Here is a 22,693-nt window from a genome sequence, read left to right on the forward strand (position 1 = left end):
ATACATCAGTCTGAACAGTACATAAATCAGTCAGTCAATCAATCTGAACAGTACATAAATCAGTCAGTCAATCAATCAGTCTGAACAGTACATAAATCAGTCAGTCAATCAATCAGTCTGAACAGTACATCAGTCAGTCAGTCTGAACAGTACATAAATCAGTCAGTCAGTCAGTCAACCAGTCTGAACAGTACATAAATCAGTCAGTCAATCAATCTGAACAGTACATAAATCAGTCAGTCAGTCAACCAGTCTGAACAGTACATAAATCAGTCAGTCTGAACAGTACATAAATCAGTCAGTCAGTCTGAACAGTACAGAAATCAGTCAGTCAATCAATCAATCAGTCTGAACAGTACATAAATCAGTCAGTCAATCAGTCTGAACAGTACATAAATCAGTCAGTCAGTCAGTCTGAACAATACATAAATCAGTCAGTCAGTCAGTCTGAACAATACATAAATCAGTCAGTCAGTCAGTCAGTCTGAACAGTACATCAATCAATCAGTCTGAACAGTACATAAATCAGTCAGTCAATCAATCTGAACAGTACATAAATCAGTCAGTCAGTCAGTCAATCAGTCTGAACAGTACATCAATCAATCAGTCAATCAGTCTGAACAGTACATAAATCAGTCAGTCAATCAGTCTGAACAGTACATAAATCAGTCAGTCAATCAATCAATCTGAACAGTACATAAATCAGTCAGTCAATCAATCTGAACAGTACATAAATCAGTCAGTCAATCAGTCTGAACAGTACATAAATCAGTCAGTCAATCAATCAATCTGAACAGTACATAAATCAGTCAGTCAGTCAACCAGTCTGAACAGTACATAAATCAGTCAGTCAATCAGTCTGAACAGTACATAAATCAGTCAGTCAATCAATGTCTGAACAGTACATAAATCAGTCAGTCAATCAATCAGTCTGAACAGTACATAAATCAGTCAGTCAGTCAATCAGTCTGAACAGTACAGAAATCAGTCAGTCAATCAATCAATCAGTCTGAACAGTACATAAATCAGTCAGTCAATCAGTCTGAACAGTACATAAATCAGTCAATCAATCAGTCAGTCAGTCAATCAATCAGTCTGAACAGTACATAAATCAGTCAGTCAATCAGTCTGAACAGTACATAAATCAGTCAGTCAATCAGTCTGAACAGTACATAAATCAGTCAGTCAGTCAATCAGTCTGAACAGTACATAAATCAGTCAGTCAGTCAGTCAATCAATCTGAACAGTACATAAATCAGTCAGTCAGTCAATCAGTCTGAACAGTACATAAATCAGTCAGTCAGTCAGTCAATCAGTCTGAACAGTACATAAATCAGTCAGTCAGTCAGTCAATCAGTCTGAACAGTACATAAATCAGTCAGTCAGTCAATCAGTCTGAACAGTACATAAATCAGTCAATCAATCAATCTGAACAGTACATAAATTGAGTCAGTACCTTCCCACAGCAACGAGCTTTGTCGATAATCTTCAGAGCAAACTCCTGTCCAGTCGACCTGTCGATGAATCAATCAATCAATCAATCAAGTACAGTGGATGTTTCTCAATGATCCATAACACTGTGCTCCACACACTCTGAGGACGTTCTCTCGTGAGGACAACACAGAACATGTTTCATTTGAGAAGCACTCTCTGTTGTTACCGCATTAATGACCAATACAGACAAAACAAGACAAAAGAAATAAAGCAAATACGCATTACTTCATAATTATCAACAGGTGAAGTCAGAAGTTTACATACACCTTTAGCCAAATACATTTAAACTCAGTTTTTACACAATCCCTGACATTTAATCCTAGTAAAAAAAATCCCTGTTTTAGGTCAGTTAGGATCACCCCTTTATTTTAAGAATGTGAAATATCAGAATAATAGTAGAGAGAATGATTTATTTCAGCTTTTATTTCTTTCATCACATTCCCAGTGGGTCAGAAGTTTACATACACTCAATTAGTATTTGGTAGCATTGCCTTTAAATTGTTTAACTTGGGTCAAACGTTTTGGGTAGCCTTCCAAAAATGTCCCACAATAAATTGTGTGAATTTTGGCCCATTCCTCCTGACAGAGCTGGTGTAACTGAGTCAGGTTTGTAGGCCTCCTTGCTCGCACACGCTTTTTCAGTTCTGCCCACAAATGTTTTATAGGATTAAGGTCAGGGCTTTGTGATGGTCACTCCAATACCTTGACTTTGTTGTCCTTAAGCCATTATGCCACAACTTTGGAAGTATGCTTGGGGTCATTGTCCATTTGGAAGACCCATTTGCGACCAAGCTTTAACTTCCTGACTGATGTCTTGAGATGATGCTTCAATATATCCACATAATTTTCCTCCTCATGATGGCATCTATTTTGTGAAGGGCACCAGTCCCTCCTGCAGCAAAGCACCCCCACAACATGATGCTGCCACCCCCATGCTTCACGGTTGGGATGGTGTTCTTCGGTTTGTTAGCCTCCCCCTTTTTTCTCCAAACATAACGATGGTCATTATGGCCAAACAGTTCTATTTTTGTTTAATTTTGTTTCATTCCCACTGGAATTGTGATACAGTGAATTATAAGTGAAATAATCTGTCTGTAAACAATTGTTGGAAAAATGACTTGTGTCGTGCACAAAGTAGATGTCCTAACCGACTTGCCTAAACTATAGTTTGTTTTAACAAGATATTTGTGGAGTGGTTGAAAAATGAGTTTTAATGAATCCAACCTAAGTTTATGTAAACTTCAGACTTCAACTGTATACGTGTTAATCGGGGAGGCAGGGTAGCCTAGTGGTTAGACCGTTGGACTAGTAACCGAAAGGTTGCAAGATCGAACCCCCGAGCTGACAAGGTTAAACTCTGTGGTTCTGTCCCTGAACAAGGCAGTTAACCCACTGTTCCCCGTCATTGAAAATAAGAATTTGTTCTTAACTGACTTGTCTAGTTAAATAAATGTACAAAATTTAAAAAAAAAAGATGAATCTAGCTAGCCAGTTAGTTTTACATGTAAAAAAGGCTGTTGTTATGTAAGGGAGATGGCCAACATTAGCTACACATTCTTTGTGTGTAGCTAGCTATCTACCAGTTATTTTCATCAGTTAGCCTGTGATATTTTTTTATTTTACCTTTATTTAACTAGGCAAGTCAGTTAAGAACAAATTCTTATTTTCAATGACGGCCTAGGAACGGTGGGTTAACTGCCTGTTCAGGGGCAGAACGACAGATTTGTACCTTGTCAGCTCGGGGATATGAACTTGCAACCTTTCGGTTACTAGTCCAACTCTCTAACCACTAGGCTACCATACCACCTCTACACTCTAACCACTAGGCTACCATGCAGCCCCTACACTCTAACCACTAGGCTACCCTGCAGCCCCTACACTCTAACCACTAGGCTACCCTGCCTCCTCTACACTCTAACCACTAGGCTACCTGCCACCTCTACACTCTAACCACTAGGCTACCCTGCCCCCTCTACACTCTAACCACTAGGCTACCCTGCCGCCTCTACACTCTAACCACTAGGCTACCTGCCACCTCTACACTCTAACCACTAGGCCACCCTGCAGCCTCTACACTCTAACCACTAGGCTACCTGCCTCCTCTACACTCTAACCACTAGGCTACCATACCACCTCTACACTCTAACCACTAGGCTACCCTGCAGCCCCTACACTCTAACCACTAGGCTACCCTGCAGCCCCTACACTCTAACCACTAGGTTACCATACCGCCTCTACACTCTAACCACTAGGCTACCCTGCAGCCCCTACACTCTAACCACTAGGCTACCCTGCAGCCCCTACACTCTAACCACTAGGCTACCCTGCCGCCCCTACACTCTAACCACTAGGCTACCCTGCCGCCCCAAATCTACGACACGACAGTGGGTATTCCAGGCAGTTAAACATTGTAACATTAGCAAGGTATGTATATATTAACATTTTAAAGATACAATATTGTATTCAGGCAACATGTGAGATGTGACTGGGCAACTTTTAATTTCGAAGTCGGAGTTAATTTTCTCTCTCTTCAGCTCAAAACCAGCTGCCGTTGTTTGCATGGGTGCGTCACACTACGTCAACAAGTCTGGGAGTATTTCCGTAGAAGCATCGATATATGCTTCGAAATGCGTACAAACAAAGTATGCATCTGAGAACTGCCCTCAGTGTTCCATTTCATCTGAGAACTGCCCTCGGTGTTCCATTTCATCTGAGAACTGCCCTCGGTGTTCCATTTCATCTGAGAACTGCCCTCTGTGTTCCATTTCATCTGAGAACTGCCCTCGGTGTTCCATTTCATCTGAGAACTGCCCTCGGTGTTCCATTTAATCTGAGAACTGCCCTCGGTGTTCCATTTCATCTGAGAACTGCCCTCGGTGTTCCATTTCATCTGAGAACTGCCCTCGGTGTTCCATTTCATCTGAGAACTGCCCTCGGTGTTCCATTTCATCTGAGAACTGCCCTCAGTGTTCCATTTCATCTGAGAAACGCATATTGAGAAACACCCAGTGTGTGTGTGTGCGTGCGCACTGGGGACGTATGGGGATGTGTGTGATCTAATACCTACCTCTCCACACAATCCTTAACAACTGCAAAGTTCCCGTCTCCTATGATCTTCCCCACCTTGTACTTGTCACTGATGATGGAGGAGGAGACTGACCTGTTCCCATTCACTATACAGGAGAGAGACAGGGGGTAACAGAGGACACACAACCACGCTGTGAAACGTCCTGGGGATTGTGGGAGTAGCGTGATATGACCATATGTGCCAACCTGTACACGCACACATACACACACACACACCCACCCTAACACACACACACACACACACACCCCCAACACACACACACACACACACACACACACACACACACACACACACACACACACACACACACACACACACACACACACACCCTAACAAACACACACACCCTAACACACACACACACACTACACACACCCTAACAAACACACCCCTAACACACACACACACACACACACCCTAACAAACACACACACCCTAACACACACCCTAACACACACACACACACTAACAAACACACACCCTAACACACACACACCCTAACACACACACACCCTAACACACACACCCTAACACACACACCCTAACACACACACACACCCTAACACACACACACCCTAACACACACACCATAACACACACACACCCTAACACACACACCCTAACACACACACACCCCTAACACACACACACCCTAACACACACACACCCTAACACACACACCTAACACACACACACCCCTAACACACACACACACACCTAACACACACCATAACACACACACACCTAACACACACACCTAACACACACACACCCTAACACACACACACCCTAACACACACACACCCCTAACACACACACACACCTAACACACACACACACTAACACACACACCATAACACACACACACCCTAACACACACACCCTAACACACACACACCCTAACACACACACCCTAACACACATACCCTAACACACACACACCTAACACACACACACACCTAACACACACACACACACACCCTAACACACACACACACCCTAACACACACACACACCCCTAACACACACACACCCTAACACACACACACCCTAACACACACACACCCTAACACACACACACACCCTAACACACACACACACCCTAACACACACACCATAACACACACACCCTAACACACACACACCCTAACACACACACACACACACCCTAACACACACACCCTAACACACACACACACACACACACACCCTAACACACACACGGACGTCTACCTTCAGGGCTCAGATCATCTGTCTGGTTCGCTGCTCCGTTCACATTTGACGAGGCAGGATGAGGAGAAATCTGGAGAGAGGGGGAGAGGGAGAGGGAGAGGGGGATGAGAGAGAGGGAGAGGGGGAAGAGGAGAGAGGGAGAGGGGAGAGAGAGAAGGAGAGGGGAGAGGGAAGAGGAGAGAGAGAGAGAGAGAGAGAGAGGGGGAAGAGGAGAGAGGAGAGGGGGAAGAGGAGAGAGGGAGAGGGGAGAGAGAGAAGGAGAGGGAGAGGGAGGGGAGAGAGGGAGAGGGGGATGAGAGAGAGAGGAGAGGGGGAAGAGGAGAGAGGAGAGGGGGATGAGAGAGAGAAGGAGAGGTGGAAAGAGGAGAGGGGAGAGGGGAAAGAGGAGAGAGAAGGAATGAGAGGGGAAGAGGAGAGGGAGAGGGGAGAGGGGAAAGAGGAGAGAGAGAGATGAGAGGGGGAAGAGGAGAGAGGGATGACAGGAGAGAGAGAGAGAGAGAGAGAGAGGGGGAAGAGGAGAGAGGAGAGGGGGATGAGAGAGAGAGGAGGGGGGAAGAGGGGAGAGGGGGATGAGAGAGAGAGGAGAGGGGGAAGAGGAGAGAGGAGAGGGGGATGAGAGAGAGGAGAGAGGGATGACAGGAGAGAGAGAGAGAGGGAAGAGGAGAGAGGAGAGGGGGGGATGAGAGGAGAGGGGGGGAAGAGGAGAGAGGAGAGGGGGAAGAGAGGAGAGGGGGATGAGAGAGAGAGGAGAGGGGGAAGAGGAGAGAGGAGAGGGGGAAGAGGAGGAGAGGGGATGACAGGAGAGAGGAGAGGGGGAAGAGGAGAGAGGAGGGGGGGGTGACAGGAGAGAGAGAGAGGGAGGGAGAGAGGAGAGAGGAGAGGGGGATGACAGGAGAGAGAGGGAGATGACAGGAGAGGGGGAAGAGGAGAGAGGAGAGGAGGGATGACAGGAGAGAGAGAGAGGGGGGGATGACAGGAGAGAGGGGGATGACAGGAGAGAGAGAGGAGAGGGGGATGACAGGAGAGAGAGAGAGAGAGAGGGGATGACAGGAGAGAGGGGGATGACAGGAGAGAGAGAGAGAGGGGGGGATGACAGGAGAGAGAGAGGAGGAGAGGGGGGATGACAGGAGAGGGGGATGACAGGAGAGAGAGGAGAGGATGATGACAGGAGAGAGAGAGGAGAGGGGGAAGGGGAAGAGGAGAGGGGGATGACAGGACAGAGAGAGGAGGAGAGAGAGGAGAGGGGGGGGAAAGAGGAGAGAGGAGAGGGGGAAAAGGAGAGGGGAAGAAGAGAGAGAGAGAGGGGGAAAGAGGAGAGGGGGAAGAGGAGAGGAGAGGGGGGATGACAGGAGAGGAATGACAGGACAGAGAGAGAGGGGGAAGAGGGGAGGGGAGAGGGGGAGAGAGGAGAGGGGGAAAGAGGAGAGAGGAGAGAGGGGGAAAGAGGAGAGGGAAAGAGGAGAGAGGAGAAAGGAGAGGGGGAAGAGGGGAGAGGGAGAGAGAGAGGAGAGGGGAGAGAGGAGAGGGGAGAGAGGAGAGGGGAAAGAGGGAAGAGGAGAGGGAAGAGGGAAAGAGGAGAAAGGAGAGGGGGAAGAGGGGAGAGGAGAGAGAGAGAGAGGGGAGAGGGGGAGAGAGGAGAGGGGGAAAGAGGAGAGAGGAGAGGGGGAAGGATGGATGGAGGGTTAAGGTCGACATGGAAAAAGCAAAGCGAGAAAAGGATGGAGATATTAAAGGGCCAGTCTCCTTTAACCTCGTTTAACTCCTGATTTACTTAACAAAAATGAATATTGTTTTTCATCTGGAAAAGTGCACAAAAATAACTGTAATGGGGCTTTAAGATGGAAGCTTTTCAGTACTACTTATTTTACTTTCTTATGTTTCTAATTTGTTCCTCCTCCATTTTCTCCTCTACCAGTTCTCCCTCCTCCCCCTTCTCTCCTCTCCCTCCTCCCCCTTCTCTCCTCTCCCTCCTCCCCTCTCCCTCCTCCCCCTTCTCTCCTCCCTCCTCCCCTCTCCCTCCTCCCCCTTCTCTCCTCTCCTCCTCCCCTCTCCTCCTCCCTCTCCTCTCCCTCCTCCCCTTCTCTCCTCTCCCTCCTCCTCTCCCTCCTCCTTCTCTCCTCTCCCTCCTCCCTCTCCCTCCTCCCCTTCTCTCCTCTCCCTCCTCCCCTCTCCCTCCTCCCCCTTCTCTCCTCTCCCTCCTCCCCTCTCCCTCCTCCCCCTTCTCTCCTCTCCTCCTCCCTCTCCCTCCTCCCCTTCTCTCCTCTCCTCCTCCCCCTTCTCTCCCATCCTCCCCCTTCTCTCGTCTCCCATCCTCCCCCTCCCCTTCTCTCCTCTCCCCCTCCACCTTCTCTCCTCTCCCCATCCTCCCCCTCCCCTTCTCTCCTCTCCCCCTCCACCTTCTCTCCTCTCCCATCCTCCCCCTCCACCTTCTCTCCTCTCCCATCCTCCCTCCTCCACCTTCTCTCCTCTCCCATCCTCCCCCCTCCACCTTCTCTCCTTTCCCATCCTCCACCCTCCACCTTCTCTCCCATCCTCCCCCCTCCACCTTCTCTCCTCTCCCATCCTCCCCCTCCACCTTCTCTCCTCTCCCATCCTCCACCCTCCACCTTCTCTCCCATCCTCCCCCTCCCACCTTCTCTCCTCCCCATCCTCCCCCTCCACCTTCTCTCCTCTCCCATCCTCCACCCTCCACCTTCTCTCCCATCCTCCCCCTCCACCTTCTCTCCTCTCCCATCCTCCCTCCTCCACCTTCTCTCCTCTCCCATCCTCCCCCTCCACCTTCTCTCCTCTCCCATCCTCCCCCTCCACCTTCTCTCCTCTCCCATCCTCCCTCCTCCACCTTCTCTCCTCTCCCATCCTCCCTCCTCCACCTTCTCTCCTCTCCCATCCTCCCCCTCCACCTTCTCTCCTCTCCCATCCTCCCCCCTCTCCTCTCCCATCCTCCCCCTCCACCTTCTCTCCTCTCCCATCCTCCCTCCTCCACCTTCTCTCCTCTCCCCATCCTCCCCCTCCACCTTCTCTCCTCTCCCATCCTCCCCCTCCACCTTCTCTCCTCTCCCATCCTCCCCTCCACCTTCTCTCCTCTCCCCATCCTCCCCCTCCACCTTCTCTCCTCTCCCATCCTCCCCCTCTCTCCTCTCCCATCCTCCCCCTCCACCTTCTCTCCTCTCCCCATCCTCCCCCTCCACCTTCTCTCTCTCCCATCCTCCCCCTCCACCTTCTCTCCTCTCCCATCCTCCCACCTCCACCTTCTCTCCTCTCCCATCCTCCCCCTCCACCTTCTCTCTCTCCCATCCTCCCCCTCCACCTTCTCTCCTCCCCATCCTCCCCCTCCACCTTCTCTCCTCTCCCATCCTCCCCTCCACCTTCTCTCCTCTCCCATCCTCCCCCTCCACCTTCTCTCCTCTCCCATCCTCCCCCCTCCCCTTTCTCTCCTCTCCCATCCTCCCCCTCCACCTTCTCTCCTCTCCCATCCTCCCCCTCCACCTTCTCTCCTCTTCCATCCTCCCTCCTCCACCTTCTCTCCTCTCCCATCCTCCCCCTCCACCTTCTCTCCTTTCCCATCCTCCACCCTCCACCTTCTCTCCCATCCTCCCCCTCCACCTTCTCTCCTCTCCCATCCTCCCCCTCCACCTTCTCTCCTCTCCCATCCTCCCCCTCCACCTTCTCTCCTCTCCCATCCTCCCTCCTCCACCTTCTCTCCTCTCCCTCCTCCCTCTCCCTCCTCCCCCTTCTCTCCTCTCCCTCCTCCCCTCTCCCTCCTCCCCCTTCTCTCCTCTCCTCCTCCCCTTCTCTCCCATCCTCCCCTTCTCTCGTCTCCCATCCCCCCCTCCCCCTTCTCTCTCTCCCCTCCACCTTCTCTCCTCTCCCATCCTCCCCCTCCCCTTCTCTCCTCTCCCCCTCCACCTTCTCTCCTCTCCCATCCTCCCCCTCCACCTTCTCACCTCTCCCATCCTCCCTCCTCCACCTTCTCTCCTCTCCCATCCTCCCCCTCCACCTTCTCTCCTTTCCCATCCTCCACCCTCCACCTTCTCTCCCTCATCCTCCCCCTCCACCTTCTCTCCTCTCCCATCCTCCCCCTCCACCTTCTCTCCTCTCCCATCCTCCACCCTCCACCTTCTCTCCCATCCTCCCCCTCCACCTTCTCTCCTCTCCCATCCTCCCTCCTCCACCTTCTCTCCTCTCCCATCCTCCCCCTCCACCTTCTCTCCTCTCCCATCCTCCACCCTCCACCTTCTCTCCCATCCTCCCCCTCCACCTTCTCTCCTCTCCCATCCTCCCTCCTCCACCTTCTCTCCTCTCCCATCCTCCCCCTCCACCTTCTCTCCTCTCCCCATCCTCCCTCCCACCTTCTCTCCTCTCCCATCCTCCCTCCTCCACCTTCTCTCCTCTCCCATCCTCCCTCCTCCACCTTCTCTCCTCTCCCATCCTCCCCCTCCACCTTCTCTCCTCTCCCATCCTCCCCCTCTCTCCTCTCCCATCCTCCCCTCCACCTTCTCTCCTCTCCCATCCTCCCTCCTCCACCTTCTCTCCCTCTCCCATCCTCCCCCTCCACCTTCTCTCCTCTCCCCATCCTCCCCCTCCACCTTCTCTCCTCTCCCATCCTCCCTCCTCCACCTTCTCTCCTCTCCCATCCTCCCCCTCCACCTTCTCTCCTCTCCCATCCTCCCCCCTCCACCTTCTCTCCTCTCCCATCCTCCCCCTCCACCTTCTCTCCTCTCCCATCCTCCCCTTCTCTCCTCTCCCATCCTCCCCCTCCACCTTCTCTCCTCTCCCATCCTCCCCCTCCACCTTCTCTCCTCTCCCATCCTCCCCCTCCACCTTCTCTCCTCTCCCCATCCTCCCCCTCCCACCTTCTCTCCTCTCCCATCCTCCCCCTCCACCTTCTCTCCTCTCCCATCCTCCCCCTCCACCTTCTCTCCCTCTCCCATCCTCCCTCCACCTTCTCTCCTCTCCCATCCTCCCCCTCCACCTTCTCTCCTCTCCCATCCTCCACCCTCCACCTCTCTCCCATCCTCCCCCTCCACCTTCTCTCCTCTCCCATCCTCCCTCCTCCACCTTCTCTCCTCTCCCATCCTCCCCTCCACCTTCTCTCCTCTCCCATCCTCCCCCCTCCACCTTCTCCTCTCTCCCATCCTCCCTCCTCCACCTTCTCTCCTCTCCCATCCTCCCTCCTCCACCTTCTCTCCTCTCCCATCCTCCCCCTCCACCTTCTCTCCTCTCCCATCCTCCCCCTCCACCTTCTCTCCTCTCCCATCCTCCCCCTCTCCCTCCCATCCTCCCCTCTCTCTCCCCATCCTCCCTCCTCCACCTTCTCTCCTCTCCCATCCTCCCCCTCCACCCTTCTCTCCTCTCCCCATCCTCCCCCCCTCCCCTTCTCTCCTCCCATCCTCCCCCTCCACCTTCTCTCTCCCATCCTCCCCCTCCACCTTCTCTCCTCTCCCATCCTCCCCCTCTCTCCTCTCCCATCCTCCCCTCCACCTTCTCTCCTCTCCCATCCTCCCCCTCCACCTTCTCCCATCCTCCCCCCCCACCTTCTCTCCTCTCCCATCCTCCCTCCTCCACCTTCTCTCCTCTCCCATCCTCCCCCTCCACCTTCTCTCCTCTCCCATCCTCCCTCCTCCACCTTCTCTCACTCCCATCCTCCCCTCCACCTTCTCTCCTCTCCCATCCTCCCCCTCCACCTTCTCTCCTCTCCCATCCTCCCCCTCCACCTTCTCTCTCTCCCATCCTCCCTCCTCCACCTTCTCTCCTCTCCCATCCTCCCTCCTCCACCTTCTCTCCTCTCCCATCCTCCCTCCTCCACCTTCTCTCCCTCCCCATCCTCCCCCTCCACCTTCTCTCCTCTCCCATCCTCCCCCTCCACCTTCTCTCCTCTCCCATCCTCCCCCTCCACCTTCTCTCCTCTCCCATCCTCCCCCCCTCCTCCTCTCCCATCCTCCCCCTCCTTCTCCCTCCCATCCTCCCCCTCCACCTTCTCTCCTCTCCCATCCTCCCCCTCCTCCACTCCCATCCTCCCCCTCCACCTTCTCTCCTCTCCCATCCTCCCTCCTCCACCTTCTCTCCTCTCCCATCCTCCCCCTCCACCTTCTCTCCTCTCCCATCCTCCCCCTCCACCTTCTCTCCTCTCCCATCCTCCCCCCTCCACCTTCTCTCCCTCTCCCATCCTCCCCCTCCACCTTCTCTCCTCTCCCATCCTCCCTCCTCCACCTTCTCTCCCTCTCCCCCTCCACCTTCCCCCTCCATCCTCCCCCCTCTCTCCCTCTCCCATCCTCCCCCTCCACCTTCTCTCCTCTCCCATCCTCCCCCTCCACCTTCTCTCCTCTCCCATCCTCCCCTCCACCTTCTCTCCTCTCCCATCCTCCCCCTCTCTCCTCCCATCCTCCCCCCTCCACCTTCTCTCCTCTCCCATCCTCCCCCCTCCACCTTCTCTCCTCTCCCATCCTCCCCCTCTCTCCTCTCCCATCCTCCCCCTCCACCTTCTCTCCTCTCCCATCCTCCCCCTCCACCTTCTCTCCTCTCCCATCCTCCCCCTCCACCTTCTCTCCTCTCCCATCCTCCCCCTCCACCTTCTCTCCTCTCCCATCCTCCCCTCTCCTCTCCCCATCCTCCCCCTCCACCTTCTCTCCTCTCCCATCCTCCCCCTCCACCTTCTCTCCTCTCCCATCCTCCCCCTCCACCTTCTCTCCTCTCCCATCCTTCCCCTCTCTCTCCCCATCCTCCCCCTCCCCCTCTCTCCTCTCCCATCCTCCCCCTCCACCTTCTCTCCTCTCCCATCCTCCCCCTCCACCTTCTCTCCTCTCCCATCCTCCCCCTCCACCTTCTCTCCTCTCCCCATCCTCCACCTTCTCTCCTCTCCCATCCTCCCCCCTCCACCTTCTCTCCTCTCCCATCCTCCCCCTCCACCTTCTCTCCTCTCCCATCCTCCCCCTCCACCTTCTCTCCTCTCCCATCCTCCCCCTCCACCTTCTTCCTCTCCCATCCTCCCCCCTCCTTCCCTCCTCTCCCCTTCTCTCTCTCCTCTCCCATCCTCCCCCTCCACCTTCTCTCCTCTCCCATCCTCCCCCTCCACCTTCTCTCCTTTCCCATCCTCCCCCTCCACCTTCTCTCCCCCATCCTCCCCTCCACCTTCTCTCCTCTCTCCATCCTCCCCCTCCACCTTCTCTCCTCTCCCATCCTCCCCCTCCACCTTCTCTCCCATCCTCCCCCTCCACCTTCTCTCCTCTCCCATCCTCCCCCCTCCACCTTCTCTCCTCCCCATCTCCCCCTCTCTCCTCTCCCATCCTCCACCTTCCACCTTCTCTCCCATCCTCCCCCTCCACCTTCTCTCCTCTCCATCCTCCCTCCTCCACCTTCTCTCCTCTCCCCCTCCCACCTTCCTCCTCTCCCATCCTCCCTCCACCTTCTCTCCTCTCCCATCCTCCCTCCTCCACCTTCTCTCCTCTCCCATCCTCCCCACCTCCACCTTCTCTCCTCTCCCATCCTCCCCCTCCACCTTCTCTCCTCCCCATCCTCCCCCTCTTCTCCTCTCCCATCCTCCCCCTCCACCTTCTCTCCTCTCCCATCCTCCTCTCCTCCACCTTCTCTCCTCTCCATCCTCCCCCTCCACCTTCTCTCCTCTCCCATCCTCCCCCTCCACCTTCTCTCCTCCCATCCTCCCTCCTCCACCTTCTCTCCTCTCCCATCCTCCCCCTCCACCTTCTCTCCTCTCCCATCCTCCCCCTCTCTCCTCTCCCATCCTCCCCCTCTCTCCTCTCCCATCCTCCCCCTCCACCTTCTCTCCTCTCCCATCCTCCCCCTCCACCTTCTCTCCTCTCCCATCCTCCCCCTCCACCTTCTCTCCTCTCCCACCCCCTCCACCTTCTCTCCTCTCCCATCCTCCCTCCTCCACCTTCTCTCCTCTCCCATCCTCCCCTCCACCTTCTCTCCTCTCCCTTCCACCTTCTCTCCTCTCTCTCCTCTCCCATCCTCCCTCCTCCACCTTCTCTCCTCTCCCATCCTCCCCCTCCACCTTCTCTCCTCTCCCATCCTCCCCCTCTCTCCTCCCCCTCCCCCACCTTCTCTCCTCTCCCATCCTCCCCCTCCACCTTCTCTCCTCTCCCATCCTCCCCTCCACCTTCTCTCCTCTCCCATCCCCTCCACCTTCTCTCCTCTCCCATCCTCCCCCTCCACCTTCTCTCCTCTCCCATCCTCCCCCTCCACCTTCTCTCCTCTCCCATCCTCCCCCTCCACCTTCTCTCCTCTCCCATCCTCCCCCTCCACCTTCTCTCCTCTCCCATCCTCCCCCTCCACCTTCTCTCCTCTCCCATCCTCCCCCTCCACCTTCTCTCCCATCCTCCCATCCACCTTCTCCCCTCCACCTCCCCTCTCTCCTCTCCCATCCTCCCCCCTCCACCTTCTCTCCTCCTCCCATCCTCCCTCCTCCACCTTCTCTCCTCTCCCATCCTCCCCCTCCACCTTCTCTCTCTCTCCTCTCCCATCCTCCCTCCTCCACCTTCTCTCCTCCTCCCATCCCCTCCACCTTCTCTCCTCCCCCATCCTCCCCTCCATCCTCCCCCTCCACCTTCTCTCCTCTCCCATCCTCCCCCTCCACCTTCTCTCCTCTCCCATCCTCCCCTCCCACCTTCTCTCCTCCCATCCTCCCCCTCCACCTTCTCTCCTCTCCCCATCCTCCCTCCTCCACCTTCTCTCCTCTCCCATCCTCCCCCTCCACCTTCTCTCCTCTCCCATCCTCCCCCTCCACCTTCTCTCCTCTCCCATCCTCCCCCTCCACCTTCTCTCATCTCCTCCCCCCTCCACCTTCTCTCCTCTCCCATCCTCCCCCTCCACCTTCTCTCCCATCCTCCCCCTCCACCTTCTCTCCTCTCCCATCCTCCCTCCTCCACCTTCTCTCCTCTCCCATCCTCCCTCCTCCACCTTCTCTCCTCCCATCCTCCCCCTCTCATCCTCATCCTCCCCCCTCCACCTTCTCTCCTCTCCCATCCTCCCTCCTCCACCTTCTCTCCTCTCCCATCCTCCCTCCACCTTCTCTCCTCTCCCATCCTCCCCCTCCACTTCTCTCCTCCCCATCCTCCCTCCTCCACCTTCTCTCCTCTCCCATCCTCCCCCTCCACCTTCTCTCCTCTCCCATCCTCCCCCCTCTCTCCTCTCCCATCCTCCCCCTCTCTCCTCTCCCATCCTCCCCCTCCACCTTCTCTCCTCTCCCATCCTCCCCCTCCACCTTCTCTCCTCTCCCATCCTCCCCTCCACCTTCTCTCCTCTCCCATCCCCCCCTCCACCTTCTCTCCTCTCCCATCCTCCCTCCTCCACCTTCTCTCCTCTCCCATCCTCCCCCTCCACCTTCTCTCCTCTCCCATCCTCCCCCTCCACCTTCTCTCCTCTCCCATCCTCCCCCACCACCTTCTCTCCTCTCCCATCCTCCCCCTCCACCTTCTCTCTCTCCCATCCTCCCCTCCACCTTCTCTCCCATCCTCCCCCTCCACCTTCTCTCCTCTCCCATCCTCCCTCCTCCACCTTCTCTCCTCTCCCATCCTCCCCCTCCACCTTCTCTCCTCTCCCATCCTCCACCCTCCACCTTCTCTCCCATCCTCCCCCTCCACCTTCTCTCCTCTCCCATCCTCCCTCCTCCACCTTCTCTCCTCTCCCCCTCCACCTTCTCTCCTCTCCCATCCTCCCCCTCCACCTTCTCTCCTCTCCCATCCTCCCTCCTCCACCTTCTCTCCTCTCCCATCCTCCCTCCTCCACCTTCTCTCCTCTCCCCCCTCCATCCTTCCTCCCTCCATCCTCCCCTCCACCTTCTCTCCCATCCTCCCCCTCCACCTTCTCTCCTCTCCCATCCTCCCTCCTCCACCTTCTCTCCTCTCCCTCCCTCCTCCACCCTCCTCCCCCCTTCCCCTCTCTCCTCTCCCATCCTCCCCCCTCCACCTTCTCTCCTCTCCCATCCTCCCTCCTCCACCTTCTCTCCTCTCCCCATCCTCCCCTCCACCTTCTCTCCTCTCCCATCCTCCCCCTCCACCTTCTCTCCTCTCCCATCCTCCCTCCTCCACCTTCTCTCCTCCCATCCTCCCCCTCCACCTTCTCTCCTCTCCCATCCTCCCCCTCCTCCTCTCCCATCCTCCCCCTCTCTCCTCTCCCATCCTCCCCCTCCACCTTCTCTCCTCTCCCATCCTCCCCCTCCACCTTCTCTCCTCTCCCATCCTCCCCCTCCACCTTCTCTCCTCTCCCACCCCCTCCACCTTCTCTCCTCTCCCATCCTCCCTCCTCCACCTTCTCTCCTCTCCCATCCTCCCCTCCACCTTCTCTCCTCTCCCATCCCCCCCTCCACCTTCTCTCCTCTCCCATCCTCCCCCTCCACCTTCTCTCCTCTCCCATCCTCCCCCTCCACCTTCTCTCCTCTCCCATCCCCCCCTCCACCTTCCTCCCATCCTCCCCCTCCACCTTCTCTCCTCTCCCATCCTCCCTCCTCCACCTTCTCTCCTCTCCCATCCTCCCCCTCCACCTTCTCTCTCTCCCATCCTCCACCCTCCACCTTCTCTCCCATCCTCCCCTCCACCTTCTCTCCTCTCCCATCCTCCCTCCTCCACCTTCTCTCCTCTCCCCCTCCACCTTCTCTCCTCTCCCATCCTCCCCCTCCACCTTTCTCTCCTCTCCCATCCTCCCTCCTCCACCTTCTCTCCTCTCCCATCCTCCCTCCTCCACCTTCTCTCCTGTCCCATCCTCCCTCCTCCACCTTCTCTCCTCTCCCATCTCCCCATCTCTCCCTCCCATCCTCCCCCTCTCCCTCTCCCATCCTCCCCCTCCACCTTCTCTCCTCTCCCATCCTCCCTCCTCCACCTTCTCTCCTCTCCCATCCTCCCCCTCCACCTTCTCTCCTCTCCCATCCTCCCCCTCCACCTTCTCTCCTCTCCCATCCTCCCCCTCCACCTTCTCTCCTCTCCCATCCTCCCCCTCCACCTTCTCTCCTCTCCCATCCTCCCCCTCCACCTTCTCTCCTCTCCCATCCTCCCCCTCTCTCCTCTCCCATCCTCCCCCTCTCCCTCTCCCCATCCTCCCCCTCCACCTTCTCTCCTCTCCCATCCTCCACCTTCTCTCCACCCCTCCACCTTCTCTCCTCTCCCATCCTCCCTCCTCCACCTTCTCTCCTCTCCCATCCTCCCCCTCCACCTTCTCTCCTCTCCCATCCTCCCCCTCCACCTTCTCTCCTCTCCCATCCTCCCCTCTCCACCTTCTCTCCTCTCCCATCCTCCCCCTCCACCTTCTCTCCTCTCCCATCCTCCCCCTCCACCTTCTCTCCCATCCTCCCTCCACCTTCTCTCTCTCTCCCATCCTCCCTCCTCCACCTTCTCTCCTCTCCCATCCTCCCCCTCCACCTTCTCTCCTCTCTCCCATCCTCCACCCTCCACCTTCTCTCTCCCCATCCTCCCCCTCCACCTTCTCTCCTCTCCCATCCTCCCTCCTCCACCTTCTCTCCTCTCCCCCTCCACCTTCTCTCCTCTCCCATCCTCCCCCTCCACATTCTCTCCTCTCCCATCCTCCCCCTCTCCCTCTCCCATCCTCCCTCCTCCACCTTCTCTCCTCTCCCATCCTCCCTCCTCCACCTTCTCTCCTCCCATCCTCCCCCTCCACCTTCTCTCCTCTCCCATCCTCCCCCTCTCTCCTCTCCCATCCTCCCCCTCCACCTTCTCTCCTCTCCCATCCTCCCCCTCCACCTTCTCTCCCATCCTCCCCCTCCACCTTCTCTCCTCTCCCATCCTCCCCCTCCACCTTCTCTCCTCTCCCATCCTCCACCCTCCACCTTCTCTCCCATCTCCCCCTCCACCTTCTCCCTCCCCTCCTCTCTCCTTCTCCCATCCTCCCCCTCCACCTTCTCTCCTCTCCCATCCTCCCCCTCCACCTTCTCTCCTCTCCCCATCCTCCCTCCTCCACCTTCTCTCTCTCCCATCCTCCCTCCTCCACCTTCTCTCCTCTCCCATCCTCCCCCTCCACCTTCTCTCCTCCCCCTCTCTCCTCCCATCCTCCCCCTCCACCTTCTCTCCTCTCCCATCCTCCCTCCTCCACCTTCTCTCCTCTCCCATCCTCCCCCTCCACCTTCTCTCCTCTCCCATCCTCCCCCTCCACCTTCCACCTTCTCTCCTCTCCCATCCTCCCCCTCCACCTTCTCTCCTCTCCCATCCTCCCCCTCCACCTTCTCTCCTCTCCCATCCTCCCCCTCCACCTTCTCTCTCTCTCCCATCCTCCCCCTCCACCTTCTCTCCTCTCCCATCCCCCCTCCACCTTCTCTCCTCTCCCATCCTCCCCCTCCACCTTCTCTCCTCTCCCATCCTCCCCCTCCACCTTCTCTCCTCTCCCATCCTCCCCCTCCACCTTCTCTCCTCTCCCATCCTCCCTCCTCCACCTTCTCTCCTCTCCCATCCTCCCCCTCCACCTTCTCTCCTCTCCCATCCTCCCCCTCCACCTTCTCTCCTCTCCCATCCTCCCCCCACTCTCTCTCCCATCCTCCCTCCTCCACCTTCTCTCCTCTCCCATCCTCCCCCTCCACCTTCTCTCCTCTCCCATCCTCCCCCCTCTCTCCTCTCCCATCCTCCCCCTCCACCTTCTCTCCTCTCCCATCCTCCCCCTCCACCTTCTCTCCTCTCCCATCCTCCCCCTCCACCTTCTCTCCTCTCCCATCCTCCCCCTCCACCTTCTCTCCTCTCCCATCCTCCCCCTCCACCTTCTCTCCTCTCCCATCCTCCCTCCTCCACCTTCTCTCCTCTCCCATCCTCCCCCTCCACCTTCTCTCCTCTCCCATCCTCCCCTCCACCTTCTCTCCCATCCTCCCCCTCCACCTTCTCTCCTCTCCCATCCTCCCCCTCTCTCCTCTCCCATCCTCCCCTCCACCTTCTCTCCTCTCCCATCCTCCCTCCTCCACCTTCTCTCCTCTCCCATCCTCCCCCTCCACCTTCTCTCCTCTCCCATCCTCCCCCTCCACCTTCTCTCCTCTCCCATCCTCCCTCCTCCACCTTCTCTCTCCCATCCTCCCCCTCACCTTCTCTCCTCTCCCATCCTCCCCTCTCTCTCTCCATCCTCCCCCTCCACCTTCTCTCCTCTCCCATCCTCCCCCTCCACCTTCTCTCCTCTCCCATCCTCCCCCTCCACCTTCTCTCTCTCTCCCCCTCCACCTTCTCTCCTCCCTCCCATCCTCCTCCACCTTCTCTCCTCTCCCATCCTCCCCCTCCACCTTCTCTCCTCTCCCATCCTCCCCCTCCACCTTCTCTCCTCTCCCATCCTCCCTCCTCCACCTTCTCTCCTCTCCCATCCTCCCCCTCCACCTTCTCTCCTCTCCCATCCTCCCCCTCCACCTTCTCTCCTCTCCCATCCTCCCCCTCCACCTTCTCACCTTCTCTCCCCTTCTCTCCCATCCTCCCCCTCCACCTTCTCTCCTCTCCCATCCTCCCTCCTCCACCTTCTCTCCTCTCCCATCCTCCCCCTCCACCTTCTCTCCTCTCCCATCCTCCACCCTCCACCTTCTCTCCCATCCTCCCCCTCCACCTTCTCTCCTCTCCCATCCTCCCTCCTCCACCTTCTCTCCTCTCCCCCTCCACCTTCTCTCCTCTCCCATCCTCCCCCTCCACCTTCTCTCCTCTCCCATCCTCCCTCCTCCACCTTCTCTCCTCTCCCATCCTCCCTCCTCCACCTTCTTTCCTCCCCATCCTCCCCCTCCACCTCTCTCCTCCCATCCTCCCCTTCTCTCCTCTCCCATCCTCCCTCCTCCACCTTCTCTCCTCTCCCATCCTCCCCCTCCACCTTCTCTCCTCTCCCATCCTCCCCCTCCACCTTCTCTCCTCTCCCATCCTCCCTCCTCCACCTTCTCTCCTCTCCCATCCTCCCCCTCCACCTTCTCTCCTCTCCCATCCTCCCCCTCCACCTTCTCTCCTCTCCCATCCTCCCCCTCTCTCTCCTCTCCCATCCTCCCCCTCCACCTTCTCTCCTCTCCCATCCTCCCCCTCCACCTTCTCTCCTCTCCCATCCTCCCCCTCCACCTTCTCTCCTCTCCCATCCTCCCCCCCCCCACCTTCTCTCCTCTCCCATCCTCCCCCTCCACCTTCTCTCCTCTCCCATCCTCCCCCCTCCACCTTCTCTCCTCTCCCATCCTCCCTCCTTCTCTCATCCTCCCCCTCCACCTTCTCTCCTCTCCCATCCTCCCCCTCCACCTTCTCTCCTCTCCCATCCTCCCCCTCCACCTTCTCTCCTCTCCCATCCTCCCTCCTCCACCTTCTCTCCTCTCCCATCCTCCCCCTCCACCTTCTCTCCTCTCCCATCCTCCCCCTCCACCTTCTCTCCTCTCCCATCCTCCCCCTCCACCTTCTCTCCTCTCCCATCCTCCCCCTCCACCTTCTCTCCTCTCCCATCCTCCCCTCCACCTTCTCTCCTCTCCCATCCTCCCCCTCCACCTTCTCTCCTCTCCCATCCTCCCCCTCCACCTTCTCTCCTCTCCCATCCTCCCCCTCCACCTTCTCTCCTCTCCCATCCTCCCCCTCCACCTTCTCTCCTCTCCCATCCTCCCCCTCCACCTTCTCTCCTCTCCCATCCTCCCCCTCCACCTTCTCTCCTCTCCCCCTCCTCCCTCCTCTCCACCTTCTCTCCTCTCCCATCCTCCCCCTCCACCTTCTCTCCTCTCCCATCCTCCCTCCTCCACCTTCTCTCCTCTCCCATCCTCCCCCTCCACCTTCTCTCCTCTCCCATCCTCCCCCTCCACCTTCTCTCCTCTCCCATCCTCCCTCCTCCACCTTCTCTCCTCTCCCATCCTCCCCCTCCACCTTCTCTCCTCTCCCATCCTCCCCCTCCACCTTCTCTCCTCTCCCATCCTCCCCCTCCACCTTCTCTCCTCTCCCATCCTCCCCCTCCACCTTCTCTCCTCTCCCATCCTCCCCCTCCACCTTCTCTCCTCTCCCATCCTCCCCCTCCACCTTCTCTCCTCTCCCATCCTCCCCCTCCACCTTCTCTCCTCTCCCATCCTCCCCCTCCACCTTCTCTCCTCTCCCATCCTCCCCCTCCACCTTCTCTCCTCTCCCATCCTCCCCCTCCACCTTCTCTCCTCTCCCATCCTCCCCCTCCACCTTCTCTCCTCTCCCATCCTCCCCCCTCCACCTTCTCTCCTCTCCCCCATCCTCCCTCCTCCACCTTCTCTCCTCTCCCATCCTCCCCCTCCACCTTCTCTCCTCTCCCATCCTCCACCCTCCACCTTCTCTCCCCATCCTCCCCCTCCACCTTCTCTCCTCTCCCATCCTCCCTCCTCCACCTTCTCTCCTCTCCCCCTCCACCTTCTCTCCTCTCCCATCCTCCCCCCCTCCACCTTCTCTCCTCTCCCATCCTCCCTCCTCCACCTTCTCTCCTCTCCCATCCTCCCTCCTCCACCTTCTTTCCTCTCACATCCTCCCCCTCCACCTTCTCTCCTCTCCCATCCTCCCCCTTCTCTCCTCTCCCATCCTCCCTCCTCCACCTTCTCTCCTCTCCCATCCTCCCCCTCCACCTTCTCTCCTCTCCCATCCTCCCCCTCCACCTTCTCTCCTCTCCCATCCTCCCTCCTCCACCTTCTCTCCTCTCCCATCCTCCCCCTCCACCTTCTCTCCTCTCCCATCCTCCCCCTCCACCTTCTCTCCTCTCCCATCCTCCCCCTCTCTCCTCTCCCATCCTCCCCCTCCACCTTCTCTCCTCTCCCATCCTCCCCCTCCACCTTCTCTCCTCTCCCATCCTCCCCCTCCACCTTCTCTCCTCTCCCCCTCCACCTTCTCTCCTCTCCCCCTCCACCTTCTCTCCTCTCCCCCTCCACCTTCTCTCCTCTCCCATCCTCCCCCTCCACCTTCTCTCCTCTCCCATCCTCCCCCTCCACCTTCTCTCCTCTCCCATCCTCCCTCCTCCACCTTCTCTCCTCTCCCATCCTCCCCCTCCACCTTCTCTCCTCTCCCATCCTCCCCCCTCCACCTTCTCTCCTCTCCCATCCTCCCCCTCCACCTTCTCTCCTCTCCCATCCTCCCCCTCCACCTTCTCTCCTCTCCCATCCTCCCCCTCCACCTTCTCTCCTCTCCCATCCTCCCCCTCCACCTTCTCTCCTCTCCCATCCTCCCCCTCCACCTTCTCTCCTCTCCCATCCTCCCCCTCCCCCTTCTCTCCTCTCCCATCCTCCCCCTCCACCTTCTCTCCTCTCCCATCCTCCCCCTCCCCCTTCTCTCCTCTCCCATCCTCCCCCTCCACCTTCTCTCCTCTCCCCCTCCACCTTCTCTCCTCTCCCATCCTCCCCCTCCACCTTCTCTCCTCTCCCCCCCCTCCACCTTCTCTCCTCTCCCATCCTCCCCCTCCACCTTCTCTCCTCTCCCATCCTCCCCTCCACCTTCTCTCCTCTCCCATCCTCCCCCTCCACCTTCTCTCCTCTCCCATCCCCCCCTCCACCTTCTCTCCTCTCCCATCCTCCCCCTCCACCTTCTCTCCTCTCCCATCCTCCCCCTCCACCTTCTCTCCTCTCCCATCCTCCCCCTCCACCTTCTCTCCTCTCCCATCCTCCCCCTCCACCTTCTCTCCTCTCCCATCCTCCCCTCCACCTTCTCTCCTCTCCCATCCTCCTCCTCCCACCTTCTCTCCTCTCCCATCCTCCCCCTCCACCTTCTCTCCTCTCCCATCCTCCCCCCTTCACCTTCTCTCCTCTCCCATCCTCCCCTCCACCTTCTCTCCCCCTCCACCTTCTCTCCTCTCCCATCCTCCCCCTCCACCTTCTCTCCTCTCCCCCTCCACCTTCTCTCCTCTCCCATCCTCCCCCTCCACCTTCTCTCCTCTCCCCCTCCACCTTCTCTCCTCTCCCATCCTCCCCCTTCTCTCCTCTCCCATCCTCCCCCTCCACCTTCT

General features: G+C 57.5%; 1 protein-coding gene across 1 annotated transcript in view; it reads right to left on the minus strand.

Moving 5' to 3' along the window:
• The window catches only part of LOC115124309 (serine/threonine-protein kinase DCLK2-like), a 70,837-nt gene that overhangs the window by 18,169 nt on the left and 29,975 nt on the right, over positions 1 to 22,693 (minus strand). Inside the window, exons 6-8 of the mRNA XM_065025994.1 lie at positions 5,816 to 5,885; positions 4,562 to 4,667; positions 1,457 to 1,514 (exon numbers count right to left, since the gene is read on the minus strand). Coding sequence (XP_064882066.1) covers positions 1,457 to 1,514; positions 4,562 to 4,667; positions 5,816 to 5,885 — 234 coding nt within the window. The remainder of the gene's footprint in view (positions 1 to 1,456; positions 1,515 to 4,561; positions 4,668 to 5,815; positions 5,886 to 22,693) is intronic.

Source organism: Oncorhynchus nerka, linkage group LG12 (genome assembly GCF_034236695.1).
Source record: "Oncorhynchus nerka isolate Pitt River linkage group LG12, Oner_Uvic_2.0, whole genome shotgun sequence".
Lineage (NCBI taxonomy): Eukaryota > Metazoa > Chordata > Actinopteri > Salmoniformes > Salmonidae > Oncorhynchus > Oncorhynchus nerka.